This window comes from Misgurnus anguillicaudatus, chromosome 19 (assembly GCF_027580225.2).
Source record: "Misgurnus anguillicaudatus chromosome 19, ASM2758022v2, whole genome shotgun sequence".
Taxonomy (NCBI): domain Eukaryota; kingdom Metazoa; phylum Chordata; class Actinopteri; order Cypriniformes; family Cobitidae; genus Misgurnus; species Misgurnus anguillicaudatus.
The window spans coordinates 6,326,719-6,353,831 of NC_073355.2; the positions used below are offsets into that span (position 1 = coordinate 6,326,719).

The following is a 27,113-nucleotide window of genomic DNA, read 5'->3' on the forward strand; positions in this document are numbered from 1 at the left end:
TCATTGCATAGAATTTGCAGAAATGTTATTGTCTCAGCATTTGATGCTTTTTAAACAATAATAGTTGCTGTCTATTCTCCCTAGTGAAAAATCCATCTAAGACCAGCATAAGCTGGTGAGCTGGTTTTTGTTGGTGTCCCAGCTCGGTTTTAGCTGGTGTAGCAAGTTGGTCTAGTTGTGTTTTGGTCACTTTTTAAGCTGGTCTAGCTGGACTTAGCTGGTCAGGCTGGAAAAACAGCTGACCCAACAGCTTGACCAGCTTTGCCAGGCTGGGAGGACCAGCTTAAACCAGCTACTGCCACGTTAAACCAGCTAAAACCTGCTACCAGCTTATGCTGGTCTTAGCTGGATTTTTCAGTAGGGCTGGGCTCCTTTTGGCTGATTTTTCTTTTTTTTTAGCCCAGGCCATGCATTTCAAAAACATTTTAAATTAAAATATGTGTGGCTAAAACTTTACAAACACTTATTTATAGCACAAACAAGGTCACACATGTGCTTAAATCATGTTTTATCATGAGTCCTATAAGGGTGAATATGTGCATAAATAAAAAATATTGAGAAAAAAACATTTGACCAATCAATTATTTACATTATGCTTATAAACCATGCAAAAAGGCTTATGCCATCTCATTAATAAAAAACATCTGATATTACTCTGTGAACCAAGCTTTACCAACCACTGATAGGAACACAATGATGGCGAGAATGTAGATAATAATGAAAGTAGTGTTGATTATCATTGCCGCTCTGTGCCAGCACCCGGATGTCTTCGCGCCGCCTTTAGGATTGGCTGCAGTGCGAAACTTAAGGATTTGCCTCAGACGCTCCAGGGTAGTTAACCGCTCGTCACTTCTGTCCTTTGCTGTTTCAGGTAGGCTGTTTGAATCTTTTACATTGTTTGTGAAAGACAAAAATAAAGTCTGGATTTAGATGGCAGGCAGCAAAGGGAACAGGCTACTCCCCTTCTGTCACCCACTCGCTGTTGTGTCAATTATGTGACACTAGGGGTTCGACCTTGGAAGACCAATCACTCTGATACTAACTGAAAATGGCCAATGAATTATCAATGAACTTTGGCGAATGAAATTTGCATATCGTGACTCTGCCCGAACATCCAGGTGTATAGGGAGGCCGGTATGCTCATTCATTCAGATTTTTGCTTCAGAGCCTTCATGTGGGTTTTCTTGCATCGCCCTGAACTCTTACCTTGCTCTGCGGTTGTTGGTGTGGATGACGCGATTAGCGGTTTCTTCTCCAGGTTTAAGGGCACAGATAAGTGCAAGAAGATTCCCCTTGGCGTTTCCAGCAACTAAAAGAGTGTAATTTATGTGCTTCTGGGTGCCGTTGGTACCTCTCTCCCTCTGACGGGCATGCTCGCTGCTTAAGATGTTTGGGTCTTTCCCATGCGGAGGCAGCGTTCATGGTTGGATTATGTTCTCATCATAGCCGTTTCTCAATGTCAAGGAAGGATCCTCGGAAGCCAGAATTTCGAGGATGCTACGTCATTGATGTCTGTTGAAGGACTGTTCCAATGTCGAGGTTCCTGGGAATTTCAGCCAAGGACTGAGTCCTTAGTTCGAGAAATATCCCATATACAGGAAAGGATGCATATGTGTATCCTTTGCGCTCTTCACGCACTGAAATCACCCACAATCCTATGCGCGCAGCACCGAAAGCACACCTTTCATTGACGCAATGACGTGCACTTGCAAGCCGGTTCCATTTAACGTGTTCTCTGAATGCTTAAGAGAAGCCTCGCCTAGTGATTTGTAAGGACTAGTTCTGCCATGTCAAGGATCCTTGACATTGAGAAACAGCCACTGTCTCTCGCGGTCACGTGTCTTCTCTAAAAAGAGGATGACTACCTCATCTGCCCATTTGGTGCCCTCTGCTGCTGCAGCAACGGCGCATAGTGAGGTTGTAGTGAGTGATGAGGGTGATTTGGGATCTTTAGTAAATGTGTCTTTGTTGGATGATATCCTACAAGCTGTTCATTGGCCAATACGCTCATTGCAGCCTGTTGAGCTCCCTGAGTATTTGGAGGGTTTGCTGGCTGGCAATCTTTCTGTTGGGATGCAAGAGGAAGATGAGTTATCTCTCACAGCATCGGAGGGAGTGTTCTCGCCATCAGAGGCGGACGACTCCTGTGCGTAGCCGCCTTAGGGCGTTGCAGTGCTTTCGTGGGCAAACGCTGAAATGGCGGACATGCTTTCCCGGGCAGCCAAGAGCATCAGGCTGGAGTGGAACCCTCCGCCCTCCTCATAGTGCTCGCGAATGGATGATTGGTATTTGGGGTTGAAGCGTGACTCTAAGCTGTGCTCCGCCCCTGTACCTTTCTACCCAATGGTGCATGATGAGTTGACGAAATTGTGGAAGTCCCCTGCTACAGCGTGGACTCGTTTTGTCAACTTGTCTCTGCCACCAAGAGTTTTGAACAAATTCCCCCTGTAGACTGCATTGTTGCGGTGCATTTATGCCCACATGCTGCTGTGTCTTGGGGGAATGAGCCCAAACTCCCATCCAAGGCGTGTAGGTTTTCTGCCTCTCTAGTATTGAGAGCCTACACTGCTGCTGGGCAGGCCGTGTCCGCCTTCCTGGTCTGGCTATTTTGCAAATGCATCAAGCCAAGGCACTTAAGGACATCGATGAGGGTGGTCATGACGCGGCACGCTGCGGCTGACCTCACGCTTTAGGGGAAGAAAGTCACAACGAGTGCGCTGGGTCAAGCGATGTCCACCATGGTGGTCCAGCAGCAACACCTTTGGCTCAACCATTCAGGGATAGAGGCATTCGCATACTCAACTACCTCGATGACTGGCTTATTTTAGCTCAATCTTGGAAGCAGTTGTGTGCCCACAGTGACCTTGTGCTTGAGCACATTCACCGACTGGGATTTCGGGTCAACTGGGAAAAGAGCAAGCTCTCCCTGGTGCAGAGCATCTCTTTCCTGTGTATGGAACTGGACTCGGTTGCCATGACAGCATGTCTTACGGAGCAGCGTGCTTGGTCTGTCCTTAATTTTCTCAATGGTTTCAGAGGCAGAATGTCAGCCCCGCTGAAGTCCTTCAGAGGCTCCTGGGGCTAGGCTTGGGCGGTATCCAAATTTTTATACCATCAAACCGCCTCCCTATTTTACCCCGGTATATGGTATTACCGTGAATAATTATAAAATTATGACGTAAGGCTCAGACAGCGTCACCGTACTGTTGGCTTGTGCCTAAACCCTTCAGAAACTGAATACCAAACACTAATACTGAAAAAATAGCAAAATAACATGCACAACAATATTAACAACTTTTATTAGCAACAACTAGCAGTTTATAAAAAAGTTAAATACAAAGGTCAAATAGAATTAACCAGTTGCTGGTTAAAAAGTGATCTCTTAATTAGGCTATTATAGACAGTGGACTAAATGCTACTACAGTTAGCCATCTCATTCCAATTTCCAGGATCTTTTTGTGTGAAGTGAACAAATCCCTCACACTCACATTTGGCGCAAGGTTAGGGCATTTGGGTTCTGGCGCGAGGTCACGGCGTTTGGTTTTGTGCACTCACATTGCATCAAGCTAAAATGTTATCAAAGCAAGATTTGAAGAAAATTGCTTAACATTTAAACCTATTTTCTGCACATTCCACCATATTTTAATGAAAAAAAGAAAGTCCTCCTTCTGTTAACTTATATTTCTGCATATTCCAGCATATAAAATAAAAATATTTTTTGTAAAATCCAGCAATAAAATAATTAAAACGAAAGTCTTTCCTGGTTGTATTCCAAATTATTAACATTTACGTTTTTAACAGTAAAGTGCAGATTAAGTTTTGTTTTTGTAAATCATTAGACATTTTTACCACTTAATTAGGTTTTTTTTGTAGAAAGCCTTTCTTTAAAGTGAATTTCGTTTTGTATAAATTGTGTCCTAATTTTAATAAATGTTTCAAAAACCAATTGCATGTATTTAATAAATAAAAAGCAAATATAGAGAATATAATAACCGTGACATGGAGGCGCCGGCACGGCGCGTTCGCTTGCTTTGCATTGTCAACTAGAACGCACGGATCTCACCATAAATAATGAAACTCATACATTAGCATTAAATATCTTTGCTGCATCCTTTCTAAAACAGACAAGGGCTTTCTCGCGGCTCGCATCAGCAGAGCATTGCATCGTCCATGTTTCACTTAACAGAAGTTGACACTTGTCTTTTTGAAAAATAAAAAAGTAATTATAATTATACAAAAGAGTTGTTCTAGTCGTTATTAGAAGGCACAGAGTGAGTTAGACCTGCCTTGGCGGTGCATCTTTTATGCATTCTGAAGGTGCCTGTTTTATCCATCGTGTTGCATTCTATTAGGCAACATTCCGCATAAGATGGGTTTAGATTTGGAAATGGATTACATCTACATTTCAGTGCTAACTGATAAGGTGATGATGATCATCATCTTTCTTTATTATTTTTAGCACTACCTCAAACTTAAGCGGCTTCTCTTCGAAGCTGTCATTTTCTTAAATAAGCCGCGGCAATGTTTCAAATGAGCTTTCTAATGAGACAAACGCCTTTATTTTCCACGCGATCACCTTACCCAAACCATTTTGAAACTAAGGAGTCATTTGTCCTCCGATTACAGCATACAAGCTCCGCGGCGACGCGTTTACAGGAATCATGTTTCGCATGAGCCGGAGGCAGAGCAGCAGAGAGATGCGACAGAGTTGTGAAATTACAGGCGCGGCTCGAAATAGCTGTTATTTCAAACAGAGTAACATATTTTAAACTCTTTGGTTAATGGCTCGGTGGTCGGTAAAGAAAATTTTTAGTTTTCGCCTAATTTAATATTTAATCCTTGTCTGCTAAAATGCCGGTATGGCGGTATAGAAACTGATACCTTTGCTATTTTTAGATCCCGCGGTATACCATATTACCGTATTACCGCCCAAGCCTACCTGGGGCCTATGGCGTCAGCATCAACAGATACACCGCTCGGGTTGATGCATATGAGACCACTTCAACGGTGGCTGCACGACGAGTCCCTTGGTGGGCATGGCACATCATCGACACAACGTCGAGTGAGTGACATAAGGGGAACATCTTGGATATGTATGTAACCTGCATACCCTAACGAGACGTTGTGTCCCTCATGCCACTTCAACTGACTGACCGCTGATCGACCAATCCTATTTCGGCTCTTCAGCATTGAAATCTAAATGAATGAGCATACCGGCCTCCTTTCATACCCGAATGTCCGGGGATATTCATGATATGCAAATATCATTCACCAATGTTCATTGATCATTCATTGGCCATTTTCAGTTAGTATCAAAGTGATTGGTATTCTAAGGTCGAACCCCTAGTGTCACATAATCAACACCCTCCCTCAGGGAACGGAGGTTACATACTGACTGGATTGAAATCAGTTGAACAATATAAACGGTTTTGTGCTTTTATCCAGAAAAAACACAGCTCAATCATGTATTTGTTTTTGTTTAGTGCAGTTCTGACCTCCGCAAAATGGCGGACTTGTTTCATAGCAACTGGCCAAAGCGCTCAACAGTTGGGCCATTGCTCAATCAGATTCAACAAGATACAGTTTCTACAGGAGGTTCCCCCATCACATATGAAAATCTTTAAAGATCCCTTTAACTATACTGAGCATAGCTTTTTGTTTTACTTAAAGGAACAGTATGTAAGAAATTTATATCAATTAATCATAAAATGGCCTGAAATGTCACTAGACATTAAGACATAATTTTCATTTCAAATACTTATATCACTGACAACAGTGGTCCGGCCAGGATATTGTCATTTAAAAAGTGGAGTTGCAGCCCTTAACTGATGTTTATGTTGTCATTTTGTGTATTGGCCACCAGTTGTGTGATTGCAGTACCAGTTTTGGCCACAATCCTACATACTTTTCCTTTAAATAAAACCAGAGTTAATTTTTAATCGGACAGGAAATCTGTTCTGAAAATTATTTTCTTAAAGAAGAAACTATATTATTTATATGTAAAGCCTATACTTTACCAACATAATGAAGTTAACAAATCTTTAATTTTTAAACCTTAATCTGTGCAACAATAAATAAAAAAATTGTCTTCATATTCAAATACTTCAGGGTAAATATTTACCAGTAACAGTAGATGTTGAATCCTCAAGTGCTTCTGAATGAATCTGATCTCCTCTAGCCATCAGAAAATCCACAAGAATGCTCTCAAGAATGCTGATACCAATGAGACTAAAAATCACACTGCAGAAAACCCCTGTGAAAATAAGAAATAATGATCTTGACAGAAAAAAACAAATGTTTAAGCTGTCGCTCAAAAAATAACCATGTGCTAATGCAATGTACTATGAGGTTGTTGATTTTACCTAGTAGACTTTACAGATAAATAGGTTGGCCCTACCTACCAATAACCGATTAATCAACCGATAGTTTTTAAAATGGATACTGGATAAAACCAAACATATTACTCAAAGTAAAACAGTGCCGAACTTTTTACAAAAGTAATACAAAAACTGTACAGAACAATTAAAATGTGCTAAATAAAATAAATGTGTACATAAAATATGTTAATTATAAATAAGTATCGAAGTAAATACTTCTGTGAAATACTACAAATAGTATCATTGAAATTACATAATTTACACATTATTTGCTTCAGTTTTAACATTTAATGATCATCTAATTAAAACAACAAAAGATGTATTGCCATGATGATAAAAAGAACTGAAATCAGATTATGATTTGTAAGATATGTTAAAGGAATAGTCTACTCATTTTCAATATTAAAATATGTTATTACCTTAACTAAGAATTGTTGATACATCCCTCTATCATCTGTGTGCGTGCTATCAAAGTTTTTCCTATTTAAGACGTGGTTATATGAGCAAGTTTGGTGGTACAAAATAAAACAGCGCTTTTCTAAGCGGATTTAAAAGAGGAACTGTATTGTATGGCGTGGTGGCACTTTTGGGAGTACTTCGACTCGGCGCAGTAACACCCTCCCTCTCCCATTATGAGAGTGAGAAGGGGAGCGGACTTTTCAGGCGAGTCGAAGTGCTCCCAAGGGTGCTGTTGCGCCGTGGAATGTGGTTCCTCTTTTGAATCCGCTTGGAAAGGCGCTACGTTTTGTTTTGTACCACCAAACTTGCTCGTGTGGCTGCTCGTCTTGAATGGGAAGGGCGTTGATGTGTTTGGTCACTTCTGGCTTTGTCTCTAGGTGGTGCCATTGAATGAATGGGGCTAAGCTAAATGCTATCGAAGCGTCGCAGCGCCAGTAGCGCCTCACTGCAGAACACGACATCCAGGGGGCGGGGTTGGATTCAGATCCAGGGGCGGAGCTGGATCCAGATCCAGAGATCCCATTGGACGACGGTTTTACCACAGTACGTCATACACGTGTTGCTGCGTTACCATTTCCGCATCAACTCGTAACGTAATTAAGTTATTCTTTTGACATAAAAACGAACTTTACTTATGACTACAATAAAAGTAGTGCCTTTAGGGTGAAATGTAATTTTTTGCTATAATGTTTTGGAGTAAAACATTTCGGGTAAGCCTACTACGAGTAATTACCACATGCAGTTTAAGACCTATGAATGAATACAGTATAAATATGCATAATTATTAAAATATATAGGCTATGGCATGTTATTTAGAAATTAATAAATTGAATGTTTATCTTTTATGGACGTTTTAACGCGTCTTTGCTTACAGCCAATAGGAAACAGGTTTCCCTCATAGATGGTTTACTTTTTTTATTTGCTAATAAAAGATATCAAATACATTTGTTTTTATATTTACTCGTATAGGAATAGCTTTGTAATAAGTTGGATAATGTACAAATAAATTCCTTCAGTGATTTCACATTGTCAGGAACGTGTCCTTCCCGTTACACCTAACTGTGATACTTTCTAAATTATGAATCTTTCTTGACTATATTATTAATCAAACGTACACTTAAACTGATAAGAGCAAACGTTGGCGACCACAGGTTGCAACTTATTGCGGGCTGCAACAACGCAAATATACTGGTTCATTTGGCGGAACAAAGTATATAAAGTGGGAGGAGTTGGATCTAGATCCAACCCCCCCCCCTGGATGTTGTGTTCCGCAGTGAGAACCATCTCCGCAGCGCGCTCCAGCGCTTACGTGCACATACACAGATGATAGAGGGATGTATCAACAATTCTTAGTTAAGGTAATAACATATTTTAATATTGAAAATGAGTAGACTATTTCTTTAATGTAACCAATAGCTGCAATATAGTTCACGTTCTCGCTTTATTAATTTTAAATATGCAGCTTAGCTGGCAAAATCATGGATAAAAGTAACCAGCTGAATATAAACTAATGCAAATCGATGATAATAATAATGACATAAAACATTTGGGTTGGATTTATCTTTGTGTAGTTGTTTGAGATACTAGTAATATTAGCATCCTGTTAGCCCTGACGACAAACTTAGGTTCCTGCTGTTGTTTCTCTGCTAATGCAGCATCTGGTCAGCAAATGAATTACTTCATAATGATATAAAGCAACGGACACTATTCGGAAAAACTATCGGCATGGATTTTTCTCCACCAATAAACTATCAGATTAATCGGTCTATCTCTAGTGATGATACTTTTAAGGCTCACCGATCAATGGGACCTCATTGGCAGTAGAGGGCAGCGTGTCATTAAGAATGAGCAGTAACACAGATATTGCCAAAAGTAAAGTCACTTTAAAGCCCAGCTTCTCTCCTCCTGCTGAATCCATGAAAAACGTGGCCACATCCAACACAAGAAAGCAAAACACTGGTGATATGAAGTTGATGATATACAGTAGAGGTCTCCTTTTTATGGTGATCTGCAAAAAATATATGTAAGGAATAATTAACGACGGGCCATTGAATTATAAGAAAACAATGCATGCATTATTTTCAAATAGTTCAATGGACCGGAGTCAATAATTCAGCTTATATCACGGTTACCACAAACATTGCTCTGGTTCCTATTTTTAAGACATTTGAAAAAATAGGTGTGCGGTTATCCAATAATAATGCATACCAATGGAACATTTCTCAGCCAATCAGAATACAGCATTCAACAGACCAGTGGTATAAATATACTTACTGACCTCACTGATCTATAAAATAAACTACTATTGTAAAGAGAGCGTTATTAGTCACATCACACCAATGTAATGTGGCCCACAAAACTATGAAGGTACATTTTTCAAAATTGAAATGTATACATCATCTGAAAACTAAATAAATAAGTTTTCCATTGATGTATGATTTGTTAGGATTGGACAATATTTGGCCAAGTTGCAACTATTGGAAAATCTGGAATCTGAGGGTGCAAAAAAAATCTAAATATAAAGAAAAAAGTGAAGTCCTTAGCAACACATATTACTAATGATGATGAATTCTTTTTTTTATATATTTACCATAAGAAATTTACAAAATAGCTTCATGAAACATGATCTTTACTTAATATTCTAATGATTATGGTATAAAAATCATATAAAAATGTATTGTTGGCTATTGCTACAAATATACATGTGCTACTTATGAATGGTTTTGTTGTCCGGGTTCACATACACTGAATAAAAAAAAAAGATAAAACAACCCTTGCAGTCAATTCAGCGTACTATTTTAAGTGAAAATGTACCATAACTTTTAAAATTAAGTTGAAATTGTTTAACTTAATTTTTTAAGTTAAAGTAGCATACACAATATGTTTATTTGAAAAAAATGCATATTTTTATAGTGTATAATAAATGTAAGGTTTTTCTGTACCTCAAATTTCAGCTGATCCAGTAAATATCCAAAAGTAGTCATATTGGATTTAGATACAGTAATACTGAGGAGGTCCCACTCCCCCTGAGTTTGAAAAGCCTTCTTAGAGCTGGCAGTCATAAATGAGGCATCAGAAAATTGATTGATTGTAAGCTCATTGACTGTAAGGGAATATAAACAAGTGATATTAATGTTAGACTTTATTATTAATGACTTAAATCAATTTGGGTTTCAGATTTACTTGAATGCAATGCGGACTGAAGAGTCAAAGTACAGGTTTGGGCATCAAAGGGAAACGTGTACAGGTCCATCTTGCAGGCGGTGGTCAAAATTAAAGTTTCAGACAGGAGTACATGACCCTCACTGAACATCTTTACATAAGAATTTTCCATAGATGCAAATTCTGTCGCGATGCTTAAGAGAAAAACAGCAAACACACAAGACCAGAGAGATGAAATATATTTGGTCAACACAAACTACTGTACTGACTTTTTATTTACATTATACAAAGGGGTCACGTCATGAATTTATTAAATATTTTTTATATCATTATGTAACATTTTGTCATTTTAGGTTTTCATGACCATTACCCTTAAAATACCCTTAATTCCTTCTGAATTTCAAAATTTAAAATTATATTTACTAGGAGTGCATAACAATGAATCGCAACTAATCGATTGCAGAATAAAAGTTTTTGTTTACATTATAAATGTGTGTGTATTGTGTATAATAATTATGTATATATAAATACACACACACATGCATAAATTGTAATTTTAATAAAAATATTTTTTATTTTAAAATTGTAAATTTTGTAAATTGTAAAGATTAATGAAAGCTGAAGAAGTATTGTTCATTATTAGTTTAAATCAACTAATGTAGTTAACTAATGTCAATGAATAGAACCTTACTGTAACATATACAGTAACAACGTTTTTATTTGTTATTTCTTTTTGTTGCTATTCTCAGATTCTGTAATGAGAAAAATATTAGTACAAAAATATTACAAGAGGAGTATTTATTCAAGACCTTTCAGCAATGCCAATGTCTGGAGTCCAGAGCTTATCTTTCTGAATTGTACATGTTTGGATCCCACAAAAGTTACTGGCGTTCCACGACGTGAAATCATTGACCCAACCCTGCAAAGTTATGAAGTTAACAGTGATTATAACTAGTGGCTGACCAATTTGGGGTTTTCGTTATACCAATGCACAACAAAATGTGCAATAGCAATAATGGCAAGATGTATCTATAATTAAAAAAGATACATGTAATATAGAGAAAATTTTTTAAATACATTTCAAGTATTATATGAATTATTCATAATATTATTTTCCATTATTTTTTGTTAATATGTGCAGCATGATAGAGGTTTATAAAAAAACTTACCAATACAACTGTGATCTGCGTTGCAAAGCTTTGGGCTTTTTCATTCTATAGTTAATAAAGAGAATTAGTTAACAAACATTAGTTAACAATTTAGCATCTCACATGAAATGAAGTTGAATGATGCTGGACTCATACCACATCTGTGATGGAGGTCACAAACAGGTCCACGTAAACTTTAGTAGGTTTTCTCCAGTTATACACGGGCCGCAGAGACGTCATCTGAAAGTCATCGCTGTCTAAGCCAAGATATTCAATAAGTCCCTTATAACTGCAGCTATCAGTAGTGGTCACCCAACCTAAACACATGAAAACAAATCCATATTCACCATAAACAACATAAAGAAAATGTTACTACTTGTAATAAAAATAATGAAAACTTACCAAAAGCAAGAAAAAACATTAACCAGCGCAGATACATGGTAAATAGTGAAAAACATCCAAAGTGTGATCCAAATTAAAAACTTTCAGCAGGATGAAGAATCAGTCTTAACCGGTTATTGTCATTTGCTCAATGTATGTACTATGAGTTAGAAACATGCCCCACCTCCTCCATTAGTTTTACTATAGTAAAATGTGGTTAAACGTATGTAAAAAGCTGACACATGTCTTTATGTCAGTAATTTGCATACCTAGAATAAACACAAATGACAATGAATAATAAATCAAATACAAATAGCATTTATTTTCCAATAAGAAATGTAAAAATCTACTTGAATGACATGGATTGTGATTTTATCTACCTGTTTATTTGCATGGGTGAGCGTGTGTGTAAGTTTCGATACGGTTTATCCCCATGAGCTTGACACAAGTGATGAATAACTCATTGTGTAAATGTCTTACTGAGACCTCTGCCTGCTTCTGCTATGTTGGCTGCTTCTAGAGAGAAAAATATGCCCATAACTACTGGTCTAGGATCAGTTTTCTTCACCCAAAATCCAAATTAAAAAAATTTAAGTCAAACGAGTCGTGATTTCAGTCAATACAAATTCATTCGTATTAAAAATATATTATGATGTTGTCCATATCCAGTACTTGCATAAAAATGTGTTTATGATGTGCATAAGATTACACTAACTTTAGGCTACTTATGGGCTGCCGGTCACTTTAGCAAGTTGAAATAGTAGACATGAGAAAAGTTTTAAAATTAAGACGTCATGTTGCAATACACAGCTGGAGTTATGCTAAATAATAACTAAAATAAACTTTGCAGCCTTAAAATGGGATTGGATTTGTAATCCAATTTGTAAAGTTTTAAAGGGGACATATTATGAGATTTTTTTAAGATGTAAATTAAATCTTTGGTGCCCCCAGAGTGCCTATTTGAAGTTCTAGCCAAAAATACCCCACAGATAATTAATTACAGCATGTTAAAATTGCCACTTTATAGACCTGAGCAAAAGTGTGCCGTTTTTGGGTGTGTCATTTAAAATGCAAATGAGCAGATGAAGTGCAAACACTGATCACAATGATGGTGGTTTGTTGCAATTGAAACTCAATTGTGCTGTGAATTATTTTCTCTCTCTCTCTCTCTCTCTCTCTTTCTCTCTGCACTAAATGGCTGTGCTGTGGTTGGATAGTGCAGATAAAGGGGGCGGTATTATCCCCTTCTGACATCACAATAGGAGCCAAATTACATTGACCTATTTTTTTACATGCTTGCAGAGAATGGTTTACCAAAACTAAGTTACTGGTTTGATCTTTTTCACATTTTCTAGGTTGATAGAAGCACTGGGGACCCAATTATAGCACTTCAACATGAAAAAAATCAGATTTTCATAATATGTCCCCTTTAAAGGAACTCATCCATGTATCAAAAACTAATCCATACAGTTATTAAATATTTTCTGAGGTGACGCGATGGATTTCTTGTAACATTGGGTTGGAGGTCAACCTCCATCCTGACTTTAACTCACTTGTCAATACCCGTACAGCAAAGTTTTAAATATAAATGTTACAAAAAAATTTGCTAACAGTACAAATATTGCTAGTCACGAGTCGCGTTATTTAGGGCTTGTTTCTAAAGCGTAGTTAATTATTTGGGCTTGATCCCAGCTTTATAAAAAGTTGTCAATCAGATATTTAGGGGTCAAGCACCGAAGGTGCTGTGACACCTATTGGAATTGTTAGTATTATTAGGGGCCAAGCACCTATGGTGCTGTGGCACCTATTGTTTCTGTTAGTATTATTATTCTTCTTAATCTTAATCTTAATCTTCCCCAATGGGAGTCTCTGGCAGCCCTATGAACCGTATATAGGAAAATTATGAAATTTGGCACAGTTGTAGTGGTGGTCATAAATAGTCATTTGGCCAAAAATGGGGTCTCTAGCAGTAACTCTATAGCGCCACCATCATCTCAAAAATTCAATGTTCAAATGGTTATAACTCGTGATCCATTTGCTCTATGAAAATTCTACTTAGTACACGTGATTGCTCTCCTCATGCTTATTGTTTTTAATACCTTACAGTAAGACTCCACCCATTACAGTATCGGCCATTTTGAAATGTACAGTATTTCGTTTTTTCGCTACTCCTCCTTCAAATTTGGTTCAATTCTTATGAGATTTGGCACATGTGATCTTTGGAGTGAGCCGCATAGAAATGACTGAACAGAATTTTGATATTTTTCTTTATTCAAAAGTAATTAATGCGTGAACTTAACGAGATTGACGCAAAATTGGTTCTGAGGCTGTATCTCGGTCATTCTTTGATCAATCGAGATGAAATTTGGTACGCTTCATGTCGACCGTGAAATGGGGGTCCATGCCAAATTTGGTGACAGCGCCACCTATGGGTCATGAGATAGGAAAAAAGGCTATTTTTGCGCATAACTTCTGAATCGTTTGTCAGAAAATTATGATCTTGGTGTCTACGGATTCCTTGGCTCATGCCGCATCTGTCGATATGTATTATGCCGGGATTGACCGAACCGCCTGTCCGCCATTTTGAAATTTCACATAATTTGTTATATTTTTTGAACAATTGGACATATCCGCGCAAAAATAAGTAAGGAGCTTCGACATGATGTCCTGAAGGTACCTGGGAAGTCAGAGTACAGCACCACCTAGGGGTTATAAACTATAACAGTTCTTATGGAACTGCTTATAACTTCTGAATACTTTGTCTGATATTAATTTCTTTGTGAAATTGTATTCACTGGTTTATGCCGATTGCAACGATACCTCGTTTGTCATTTTCCAACATTCTGTTCATGTGTTATTGTAAAGCATATGGTAGATGATTTTTTCGCTACTCCTTTTACAAATTTTGTTTATTTTATGCCAGGTACTGCTCGTATAATGTTTGGAGCAATCCGCACAGAAATGACCGAACAGATTTTTGATATTCTGTTCTCTTTCTTAGAAATACCACTCCAAAGTTGACCGTGCCTGTGACATTGTCTATTTATCATAGTAAATTAATGTGACTGTATATTACATTGTATAGCATTACTATACAGAATGATGTTCTTGTCTTCAATCTCACTTGAGCTTTTTGATTCTCATATACATTGTATTTCTGTTAGTTCTGCTCTGCACTGTCAGTTCTGCATCTGTGTTGATTGGCACATGTCAATCCTTGCAGCACCTAAGCTGTTTTTGCTGCCCTTTGAGCTGTGTTAACTGAGTTGCGCATCTGGTTAACCACATGCCATGAGATTCTGAGGTCATGGGTTCGAATCCCATGTGCAGTGGTATTTTGTTTTGTGATTCTCATACTATACATTGTATTTCAGTTATTTGTGCTCTCTGTTGTCATTTCTACACTTTTGGTAATTGCTGGATATCAATGTTTATAACTGTAAAGCTGTATTCTATAGCTTGGACACACCAACTCAGTGGTTTAATCGTTTACTCAGTGGCGCATGCGGTTAGTGCTGTACTTTGGGAATATGAGGTCATGGGTTCAAATCCCAGCTCTTACTTTCACTTATTGAGAATCCTTTTGTGTTCCCTTTAACACGTTCTTCTCGACCTGTCTGGTTTTCCACACGTGTTATATTTTTGCCATCTTTTCTGTTGTTGCTCCGCACTGCAGTGGTTCTGCTCTGCATTTGCTTTGCTTCGGGTTCGGGCTCTGTATTTCGCGCTTTCTGCGCTTTGCGCATTTGCTGCGTCGTGTGGTTTTTGCTGTGCTTTGGGTGCTCATTGCGCTGAAGGTGCTTGACCCCGCAATTGCTGCTTGCAGCTATATTTTCTATATGTTATTTAAACGTAGGAGTTTGTCTAGCCTGTTCTCTCTGTCCCTCCCCTTTCCCTATACACACAGGAGACAGCAGAGTTTTTTCCCATTCACACCTGCTTCTAATTGTCTCTGACCCAGCTGGCAACGAGTACTAGCCAATCAGAGGCAAAGCAGGGCAACCTTTTTTTTATTCTGGTAGGTAAACATAGTCAGTGAGTGACGTAAACTAAAGCAATAAGCCCCAAGAAGCAATGGGTTACCAGTGCATTTTATAACAGCTAAGGGGCGTTGTTAGGCACGACGCGAAGCTGAGATTTTATTGAGATTTTAACACCTTTTGAGATTTGAGATTTTAACAACTTTTAGGTTATCCTAACATTAAGATGTTATTTACGTCAGTTTCATTTTCAAATTAGAATTTTTCTTAAGTTTTTTTCTTAAAATCGCCATGAAACGTAATTAGCGATTGTCTTATTTTTCCTGTGGTGATGTATATCCGAGTGAACCGGCTTCTGAAATGAAAATGGTAGGGCTGGAATTGAATTTGTCCATCAAGAATAGATCGGATCATTGAAAGTTGGGTCATGTTGCTAATTGCTAATCGCTGCAATCTTTTCCTGGGCCCTGTCGTGACCGGAAGTAAAGAGAGATCTTTCGAGAAGGAGAATATCCCTGCTGAATAAAACAATAAAAGCATTACAGAAAATTCTAATGGTTTCCATTAAAATACCAATAGGAACCATTAGCTTTTACTATTAAAACCATACTGTAGTGTGTTTTGGGCCATATTCCATTGGAACCAACCAATAGAACCAATACATACCATTAGAGGCCAACAAAAACCAATACACTGTAGTGTGTTTTGGGCCATATTTCATTAGAACCAATACAATTCCCAATCAAACCAATAAAACCATTAGAATTTTCTGTAATGGTTTTATTGTTTTTTTTTCAGCAGGGAAGATAAATATACAAAAATAATATAGCTCACAAGTCATTGCGACTTTAAGAACATCCTCAAGGAAATAAATAAAAACTTTCTTAAAATAAAAGTTAAAAAATGTCAGTTATGAAGAATTTTTAAGAATGTGAATCCCGCCCCAGCTCATGCATTTCAGAAACAATTTTAATGAAAATGTGTGTGTGTGTGTGTAACGTGTATAATTGGGCATCCCATAAAAAGCCTTATAACATTACAATCGTAAATGAATGAGCATTTATTTACTGCATGAACAATGTCACAAATTTTGCTTGACTCATATTTTATTCATAAGTAATATACAGGAGAATATGTGCATAAATGGAAAAAAAGAGACAATTTGACCAATCAATTTTTTAGGCTACATTATGCTTTTAAACCATGCAAAAAAGCATTTGTGCCATCTCACAAATAAAAAACATCTGATATTACTCTGTGAACCAAGTTTTACCAACTACTACCAGAAACACAATAATGGTGAGAATGTAGACAGTAATGAAAGTAACGTTGATTATCATTGCCGCTCTGTGCCAGCACCCAGATTTCCTCGCCCCACCTTTAGGATTGGCTGCAGTCTGAAACTCTATAAGGATTTGCTTTAGACGCTCCAGGATACATAACTGATCTTCACTTCGATCTGTTGGTGGGTCCGCTAGGCTGTTTGAATCTTTTACAGTGTCTGTAACAAAGACTTAAACAGTTACTGTTTCTTAGGCTCTAGGACATTACGAATTGTTTATTATAGTACATTAAATTTGGGATGGCACCGGGGGTGGCGAGTCAGGAGTAAAGTGCATACTGAGTTGTCTGTTGTTTATGTCAAGTAAACGGCGATAAACAGTTTTTGCAATGCGACCATTTTATGTCCCCATCAATGCCAGAATCAAACCTACGCCCTTGAACAGGAGTTAACTTACAGGCTGTGAGTCTAAGCGGGAGGAATTATGATAATGTCTGTCTTTACTACATCACCAATCCCAGAAATTAAAATGTTGCCTACAATCTGTGTGTTCGTTGTAGTCCAAGAAAAGAGATTTACGTTGAAGATGATAACTTGCGTCAACGTGTACTTTGGGGTTTGTAGTTTTTGCATATCGTTAACATGTACTAATACACACCTCAAGCAAATGAAAAATCGTGAATTTGGACGATAGTTGCTCTTTAACTGTGTTTTTTTGGCATATTAAATACCTTTTGTGACCTTGTCTGTGAAATCCAGGCTAAAATGTAATTATGAGAATTGGGGCATCAAAATTTGATTTGAATCTTTGTCATGATACTCCGTCAATATTAAAGGTATCAAGGTTATATTTTCACAGAATGTTACATTGTACACATGATACATATGGTAGGATGATTTTATTTTATATTTTACCAGGAACAGTAGATGTGGAATCCTCAAGTGCTTCTGAATTAATCTGATCTCCTCTAGCCATCAGAAAATCCACAAGAATGCTCTCAAGAATGCTGATACCAATGAGAATGAAAATCACACTGGAAAAACCCCTGTGAAGATACATAGGAAATAATCTTGACAGAAAAAAAACGAATAATCATTACATTTTTAAAAAAATAAAATACATTCGTCAAAAGGCTCAATTAAAGCTGTCCATTTGTGCTAATATCTGTGCGTTGATAAGTTTAGCCATTTGTTTAGGATTTTTTACTAACAACATACTGCAGAGGGCGGAGGCACAGAGCAGGGAACAAAACAACCCTCCACATTCGTCATACCCCAGATAGCATGCAACCATTGAAACAATGTTAAAAATCGTTGATTTGTCAATATTAATACCATTGAATCAATATTACGTTTGTACCCAATTAATATTGAAACAATATTGAAATTTCAATAAATCACCATTATGGCGATCAGTGTTTGCTTTAGTTGGGCCCTTGACTCTTGTGTTTTAATGGCAAGTTTTCTTTGGCTGCTAAAGCAGTGTTTTAAAATACATCTGCTATGGCAAAGAAAGCAAAGATTGAATGTTATGAAGTAGTTTAATTATTGTAGATATACCTAAATGACATTAATGAAATACTGTTAAAGATGTGTAAGAAATGAATATTACAGTACTAGTTGGAAGCAGGGTCAGGTCTGTTATTTTGAGGATTATAAAAACACGTTAAGAAAATTAAACTACTGAATCTATCTCTGACATCATGAATCGTTCTATGAATCTCATCAATGGTGACGATCAACAAAAGAAAGCTTCATGCTGCAATGCATGCTGGGTATCATCGTAGTGCTTTTTCATAGCGTTTTATCTGAATTTGTTTGATGATTGTCACCATTGTTCAGATTTGTAGGATGAGTAATAATGTCTGAATGTGTCAGCATTTTTTCTGTTTGTCACAGTGTATTTACAAACCAATTATAATAGTCAAAAATGGATCAACAATCATGTAAAGCAGCTTAATTTTATAACATCTTGACATCTTCACAAAAAGCAATCAGTTTCAGCTTAACTTTGAAACACATCTTTCTTTACCAATGCACATGTGTTTCTACATAAACACATACAAACACACAAAAAAATAAAAAAATAACTTAGTTAATGTCAAGAGTCAATTACCCAACTAAAGCAAACACTGATCACAATGGTGGTGATTTGTTGAAATTTCAATATTTTTTCAATATTAATGGAGGGTGCAAAGCTGATATTGATTCGATGCAATAAACATCCCCCCATTCTTTCCTGAATTCAGAGATGTCTAAGATGGTGGCATTACCTGAAGCTAGTTATTTTCATTTGTAAAGTTTTAAATATAGATTACTTTTGTAAAGGATGGATATTCATCTCTTATAAAGATTGGAAGAGCTAGGACATTTTCAAAAATATCTTTATATGTGTTCTTATGAAAAAGGATGGGCATTTGTAACTCAAATGGCTTAAGGGTAAATCATGTGGTAATTTTCATTTTTGGTCGAACTATTACTTTAATACCATCCTACAGTAAGTATATGACTTCCTTTCTTCAGCCAAACACGTAAAAAAATCATTATATCCTGGATCTTAAAAAGAAACCATACGACTCCAATCATTCTTATGCTAAGCGTATGTAAGGGCCCTTTATAGTTGTGTGTAAGTCTCGATGTAGGTTATGTGTCGGTTTTCATATATACTTTTGTTATGACATCCACGTCGACGTGCAATTACACATGCAGACCGCTAGTAGGCAGTAAGCTTGAAGCAAGAAGCAGCTTGGCCAGTAAACCCGCAAAATGAAGAAGAAGAAGCAGCTTGTTGTGAATCATTTGAAAAGACCAGTGTTATAGTCTCATCTTTGTTGATTTTAAAGTTTTTCCTTATGTTTCATAGTTTGCACCTGTTGTTTGTTAATTCAAAGGGCCATTTCAGCGGTAGAAACATTCATCTTTATTGAAAGTGGGTAATATTTGTAGTCTAAAAGTAATATAAATTTGACAGAGAAAAGACAGAACGTGACTTTAGAGCGCATTTGTATGGAAAACTACAACTCCCACAATGCACCACAACGCACAGCTCTGCAAGCCACTCCCGTTAATTGGAACACCGCTCAGATATGCTATTGTGTACATAAATGCCGCGTTAGTATAACAAAGAAAATAGAAACACAAACTTTAGTCAGACGTCTGTTTATTCCTGCAGGCATTGGCTGTCGCTTCTAGTTTAGGATTCTAAAATATGTATTCAGGACGCCGCTGTCAATATATGTAACGAAGCTTGGGTAGGAGCAAGCTTCATTCAGTTTCTGATTTATTTTTGAGAGTGCTTGGCTAAACATGTATATTCCCAATGAAGAAAATGCCGCATCCTGCACACAAACGCGTCCACCGCACAATATGTATACTCCACAGACACGCTGGCTCAGCGCTTGTGCTCATAAGACGAAACATGTTAATGTTTCTGTTAAATGAACATGCCCAAACACGTGCAAAGTACCTCTCTTGCCCCGGACCATTCACCAAACAAACGTCCATATCCTGATCTGATGCAGAAATGTTATACAGAAAGCACACAGCGAGAGTACAGCCACAACTAGTCCCAGCTCGAGCCAGTCCGGCTTCTCTACGCAGCAGAGGCCGAGGGTTGCAGCGTCTTCCCGGGCTCCTCTACACAGCTGAAGCACAGGCTCTGGCCTACTCCTCGGGCTTCTGTTGCTCCATCTGCCTCAGCTCTTTGCTGTATTGTGGCTCATAAAGGTGCAGTGAACAGCGGATTAGAGCATCACGCTTGCAAAATCACCCTCTTCCATATTACCTTCCGCTAATATTGTTACATGAAGTCTGGCTCGCTCCCCAACGTCTGTTTGCTTAGCATAAAGATGGCGGCTGATTGTTTTTCGTCTGTGTTTGTATATTTTCGTAAGTCCCACCCACTGATCTGTAATAGGTCTATAGCCCCAACCTTGGAAAAATGAGGAATGAGTGTTTGTAGTCTTACACCTTCAACAAGATACAGCAGTTCCTTCTTTCAATGACGCAAAATTAAGATTTTTACATCATTGAAAGAAGGAAGTGCAACATTGAAATCAGTATTTCTCCCGTCTCAGGGGAAACTAAGTGAATGATGCACGACCATTCAAAAACATGACTGAGGTTCTAATGATACAAAGCTTAATGCAAATCAATGAAGTGTCCCTTTAATCATCATCATTATTGTTGTCACCTGTGTCGTGTGTATAACTACCCTTGCCTGTGTTCAGTCGATGTCTGATCTCGTTTGTATCACCCTCATGTTTTGTGTAATATCTCCCATGTTGCTGTTTTGTTGTATTATTCCTAATTGAAGTTTATATGTTTTTGTATCCATCGCCCTTTTCATTTTTACACACCAGCAAACGTAACAGAAGATCGGACCAAAAAGTGTTTTGCTGCGTTTTCCCCCTTTTTTGTTGTTTTTTCCCTCTATGAATCTCCCCGCCATCCAGCTCCTCTGCCTGGAGCAGATGGACCGTTCGCTGGTAAACAATACCAGGACTTTTTAGATCTGGCATGCCTGACCCACTTCCCTGTCAGGGAAGCCTGCCAGCGAACGGTCCTAAATAGAACTTTGCCACATTCCTGGAGTGGGTGCTGCAAAATAATGGACTCACTTTTTCTGACTGCCATGCTGAGGACATCTCCAGCCCCACTCCCGAAGCAGAGACCAGCCAGCCGTCACGAGAGTGACACGAGAACCAGTGCGTACCGCGTATGAGTCATCCCGGTCGCTGAGGGTGAGCTGAAGCTGAATTCTGGACTATTTTTGACTGTTTTCATGATGTGTTCTGCTGTCTGCAGCTTCCACTGGGCCCGCCCAGCTCTCCTTAATCGACGCTGGTCCCGCCCAGCCCTCTTTTGTCCCCGCTGGTCCCACCCAGCCTTCCACTATTATTGTCAGCCAGCCAATCACTCACGAGATAACTGGCATCCGTTTACACCCTAGCTCATCCTCAGCGTGCCAACAACGTAGAGTCGGAGGAGCTGATGCATAACCATCTGCCAGATGTCTCAGAGGAGTTTTCCATGCCTCCACCGAGACCCTGACTCCACTCGGCCCTCCAACCCATCAGCTCCACCTTGGCTCAAGAGTCCCTCATCTCCACTGTGGCCCATTTTCTCTCCTGCTCCGGCTGCACCACGTCACTGCATCCCAACGGCTCTGTCCACCTCAGTTGCTCTGGCTATATCGTGAGCTTCTGGACCCCCGCCTTCACGTCAGTCGCCAGAGCCGGCGGCTCCGGCCTGGCCCTCCAGCACCTCAGCTTCCCCCAGGCTCTTCATCTGCTCAGTTCCACCCAGGTCTCCTCCTCCAGAGCCAACGTTTCCTTCACTTGTCCCCAGGGTGTCGAGTAACATCCCTCCACCCTGGCTCCTGCCTCCGGCAACTCCACCTTGGAGCTTCATCCTGACTGGTCTCTGGACCAACACCTGGCTCCTTCTGTTCCGGACTCCTCCCTGGCTCCTTCCACCTTCGTCCCCACCCTGGACCCAGTGACTGTCTCCATGTTTTGTTTTGCCCCCCCCCCACAACCTCGGTGTAGTTTTATTTAGGGTGCGAGTCGCACCTAGGGGGAGGGTGAGCACTGTTATAGTCTCGTCTTTGTTGATTCATTTTTCCTTATGTTTCATTGTCTGCACCTGTTGTCTGTTAATTTATCAGTATGTCATGTCGTCACCTGTGTTGTGTGCATAATTACCCTTGCCTGTGTTTAGTTGTTATCCTAAATCGGTTGTATCACGTTCATGTTTTATGTAATATCGCCGTGTTCCTGTTTTGTTGTATTATTCCTAATTAAAGTTTATATGTTTTTGTATCGACTTTTGTTGCAGTTTGAGTCACTCCTCAGCATGGTCCATCTTTGTTCTTACCGTCGCAAGCAGAAATGCTTATGAATAGATGCGACGCAGATGTTTTTACCTGACGGGAGTGGTTCTAGTGGACCAATCACAGCGCTTGAGGTCCACATAAAACGAATGCGTTGTTAAATTTTCGGCGAAGTGTGCCTCTATAAATTACACTATAGCGATCGATACGTCGCATTTGATTCTAACGTACAGCACAATCATTGGTTCTCGTCTCTTGTCTGGAGACTAGCATACTTGAAAGGCTCACCGATCAATGGGACCTCCTTGGCAGTAGAGGGCAGCGTGTCATTAAGAATGAGCAGTAACACAGAAATCGCCAAAAGTAAAGTCACTTTAAAGCCCAGCTTCTCTCCTTCAGCTGAATTCATGAAGAATGAGGCCACATCCAACACAAGAAAGCAAAACACTGGTGATATGAAGTTGATGATATACAGTAGGGGTCTCCTTTTTATGGTGATCTGCAAGAAATATATACTTACTTTACTGATCTATAAAATAAGTTACTATGTTGAAGAGAGTGTCATTAGTCACATCACACTAATTAATTTGGTAAATGTAATGTTTTACCCGCTTTCCTGTACCTGAAATTTCAGCTGATCCAATACATATCCAAGAGTAGACAAATTGGATTTAGACGCAGTAATGCTGAGGAGTTCCCACTCCCCTTGAGTTTGAAAAGCCTTCTTAGAGCTGGCAGTCATAAATGAAGCACCAGAAAATGGATCGACTGTAAGCTCATTGACTGTGAATATAAACAAATAAATGACATTAATGTCAGACAATTCTGAAGGGGAACAATGATTTTAAACATATCGCCAGCATATAAATTTGGGTTTCAGATTTACTTGAATACAATGAAGACTGAACTGTCAGATCGCATTTTTGGACATCAAAGGGAAACTTGTACAGGTCCATCTTGCACGCGGTGGTCAAAATTACAGTTTGAGGCAGGACTACAACACCAATATCTAACATCTTTACATAAGGATTTTCCACAGATGCAAATTCTGCTTTAATGCTGAAAAGAAAAACAAATGAAGAGTTTGGTTCCAAAACGCGAAAAACGCCATTTTTGAAAAAAATTAGTTACTGCCAAAATCAGTATTATATCAGGTCAGTAGTTAAAAGTACATTCTTAATTTTAGGCAAAATCCAATATCCGCCGTGTTATTCTGTCATATTCTGTTTTCTCCCTTTTTTCCCAAAATGCGACAAACGCCACTCCTCCTTTTTTACAGAACGCAATAAATCCATTCCTGATATTTCAGACCACCAGTCACGCAATGTAAACAAACAATGGCGGCGCGCTGAGTACACGGAGTCCTAGTTTTCCTCATCTACTTTGTACTTCGTGATCAACAAACAAAACAAAATAATACTTTAATTGCATTGCTAAACCTGTGATGGTTTTCTGTGACGGGAAAGAAACGTAAGCCATCAACATCTAATAATTTCCGCGAGAGGCATTCGGGTGCTTGTTCTCCAGACAGCATCAAGCTTCTCATGCTAACACATTGACCCCAGGGGATCTTATGAAAAAACTTTACATTATTTTACTCAAAGTCAACGAAAATCGAGCGGGACCAAAACATTTTACAGCTGATCGCTGTGAAAATGTAAAGAGACGACGTCAAGTACAACCGCAGCAATGTGTTCTTAATATAACAAAGAGTAAGTGTTTTGGTTTATTTTTTAATCATTGCATACCACTAGTCAACTAAATAAATATAAAATGGTAAAGATGAATGCACATTTATACATTGATTTAATAGATTTATAGCATTTTGAAATAAAAAACTGTCATGGATTTATTGCATTTTGTGGAAAAAAGAATTAGTTTTTATAATAAATCTTTGAAAAAGTTATGGATTTGAATTTTTAATGTTGTTATAACCTAAAGATGCTATGTGAAAGTTTGTAACAGAAAAAAGTGGTTTTCATCTTGTCACTTTCTTGGTATAGAAAACATGTTTTTACCGAAATTTGTCAAAATAGATTTGTTGCGTTTTGGAACCAAACTCTTCACATATTCAATGCTATGACCAGAGACATCAATTGAATTTGGCCTACATAAACCACTGACATTAAAGGGATAGTTGACTTTAAAATGAAAATTCTGTCATCATTTACTCATCCTCATGTTGTTCTAAACCTGTATGAATTTCTATCTTCTGATGAACACAAAAGAAGATATTTTGAGAAATGATGGTAAACACACAGCAGATAGTGTCCATTGACTTCCATAGTAGGAAAAACAAATATGATGGAAGTCAAAGGTCACTATCTGCTGTGTGTTTACCATCATTTCTCAAAAAATCTTCTTTTGTGTTTATCAGAAAATAGAAATTCATACAGGTTTTAAACAACATGAAGATGAGTAAATGATGACAGAATTTTCATTTTAAAGTGAACTATCCCTTTAATGTCACAATTTACAAAAGATATAAAGGGATTGTGTCATGTATTTTTTTTTAAATGTTTTAATATCACTTGTTTTAGTTTTCTTGACCAATATCCTCCTTTAAATTGAATAATTCATTGCGAATTTCAAAAGAGTAAATTAAATAAATATAAGTATAATTTTATAAGAATAATTATGTTTTAATTATATTATGGCTCAATTTACTAACATAAAAAATGCATTAACATGAAGTAACAATGAGCAATGTAATTATGCAGAATTTAGATTTTTAATATAAATATAAACAATTATTTGTATTTTTTGCGTACTAACAACCCATTCTTACATTTAAAATTAAACGACAATTACTAATGTTAAAAGACATTGTTATTCAATACCTTTCAGCAATGGTAATGTCTGGAATCCACATCTTATCTTTTTGAATTGTAGTTGTGAAAATCCCACAAAAGTTACTGGCGTTCCACCTTGTGAATTCATTGATCCAACCCTGAAAGTTATGAAGTTAACAGTGATTATAACTAGTGGCTAACAAGGCTGGAGCCAGGATTTTTCAAATACCGTGTACAACCCACCCGCCCATCAAAGGTAGGAATTCTATATATATATGAACTCCTATTTTTGGATGCTATTAGTCACCAACATAATTTTCACAGACACAGTTACATTTGTGCTATGCCGTTTGGACGAGTTTATTTGTAATATGGAACAATATAAATAAAGAACGAGTGAGTGAACCCAAACTTTTGACCGGTAGTGTACATCCAACGGTAGGACTAAAACATCCAAAATAAATCAAAACTCTGTTACATTTTATCATCTGAAGTGCAGTCATCATTTGCCTCGAAATTGCGAAACCGTCGTACAGGTGTCATTTTTTCCAGAATGTTCTTAAAGGTGCAGTGTGTAAATTTTAGCGGCATCTAGTGGTGAGGTTGCGAATTGCCACCAACCGCATAGTCTACTGCTCATCCCTTGCTTTTGAAACGCATAGAGAAGCTACGGTAGCTGTCATCGTACAAACATGTAATTGTCGGAGACAACTTAGTAAAAAAAAGTGTCCGTTAAGGGCTTCTGTAGAAAAATGGCGGCACAAAATGGCGACTTCCATGTAAGGGGACCCTCTGTGTATGTAGATAAAAAGGTCTCGTTCTAAGGTAATAAACACGTAACGGTTCATTATGAAAGCTCTTTGTACACCCCTGATCATATAGTTTTGTATATTATTTTGCATTTCTGTCAAGAGATCCTTCTAAAAATTACACACTGCACCTTTAAATTTTCAATTTAGGATGAATTTTAATGAGTATAGAAGGAGTTCATATATATAATCTGGGCTCTTATTGGCTGGTTTTTCTTTAATATTCAGTGTAAGTCACCTATTTCAAAAACAAACAAAAAAAATGTTTTCTAATAACAAAAATGAATCTGTTTGGCACAGATTTTTGTCTACAAAAGTAATTCCAGGCATTTAACCATACACCTTCAGATTAAATGATTTTTAAGATCATAACATTTTAGTCAAGTGACCCTAAACTTTTGAACAGTATAGTGTAGGTTTGAATCTCCCGTTTGGGGTTTTCAGTATACCAATGCACAATATAGCCTATGTATGCTTATAGTATGTGTTTTATTTTCCAATTTCTGATTATACGGTATATGACAAGGTTTGTAAAACTGTTTAGCACGACACGAGAGAGGTTTGTAAAACACTTACCAATACAATTGTGGCCTGTGTTTCAAAACTTTGGGCTTTTTCATTCTATAGTAAATATAAGAGAAAAGTTCATTAACATTGACATCTCACGTGTCTGAATTCGGTACAGTAAATGATGCTGGACTCATACCACGTCTGTAATGGAGGTCACATAAAGGTCCACGTAAACTTTAGTAGGGTGGCTCCAGTTATACACCGGGCGCAGAGACGTCATCTGAAAGTTATCGCTGTCTAAGCCAAGATGTTCAATAAGTCCCTTATAACTGCAGCTATTAGTAGCGGTCACCCAACCTAAACACATAAAAACAAATCCA

At 38.0% G+C, this 27,113-nt stretch overlaps 1 protein-coding gene across 3 annotated transcripts; it reads right to left on the minus strand.

The window, feature by feature from the left end:
* Positions 1–471: 471 nt before the first annotated feature.
* On the minus strand, positions 472–27,113 carry LOC129427906 (5-hydroxytryptamine receptor 3A-like). 3 transcript variants are annotated; one of them, XM_073856845.1, is made up of 8 exons: positions 26,930–27,113; positions 26,800–26,844; positions 25,463–25,572; positions 23,509–23,681; positions 23,245–23,405; positions 8,634–8,844; positions 6,122–6,253; positions 472–886 (listed from the first exon to the last, which is right to left on the minus strand). In XM_073856845.1, exons 1-8 carry the CDS (start codon positions 27,098–27,100, stop codon positions 651–653), a joined length of 1,239 nt encoding a protein of 412 aa, XP_073712946.1. In that variant the 5' UTR covers positions 27,101–27,113; the 3' UTR covers positions 472–650. The 3 variants fall into 3 exon arrangements, with proteins under 3 accessions (XP_073712946.1, XP_073712945.1, XP_073712947.1); XM_073856844.1 differs by lacking the exon at positions 8,634–8,844 and adding an exon at positions 22,911–23,121; XM_073856846.1 differs by lacking the exons at positions 23,245–23,405; positions 23,509–23,681; positions 25,463–25,572; positions 26,800–26,844; positions 26,930–27,113 and adding exons at positions 9,779–9,939; positions 10,020–10,192; positions 10,808–10,917; positions 11,168–11,212; positions 11,303–12,301.

What these genes read in the sequence shown, in the direction of transcription:
- LOC129427906 (XM_073856845.1), bottom strand. Translation starts at nt 27,100, where the DNA reads ATGTGTTTAGGTTGGGTGACCGCTACTAATAGCTGCAGTTATAAGGGA. An exon ending in CAATGAGGTCCCATTGATCG is followed by an intron (nt 6,254 to 8,633) that starts GTGAGCCTTAAA and finishes TTATTTTCACAG; the next exon opens with GGGTTTTCTGCAGTGTGATT. An exon ending in TTCAACATCTACTGTTACTG is followed by an intron (nt 887 to 6,121) that starts GTAAATATTTAC and finishes ACAATGTAAAAG; the next exon opens with ATTCAAACAGCCTACCTGAA.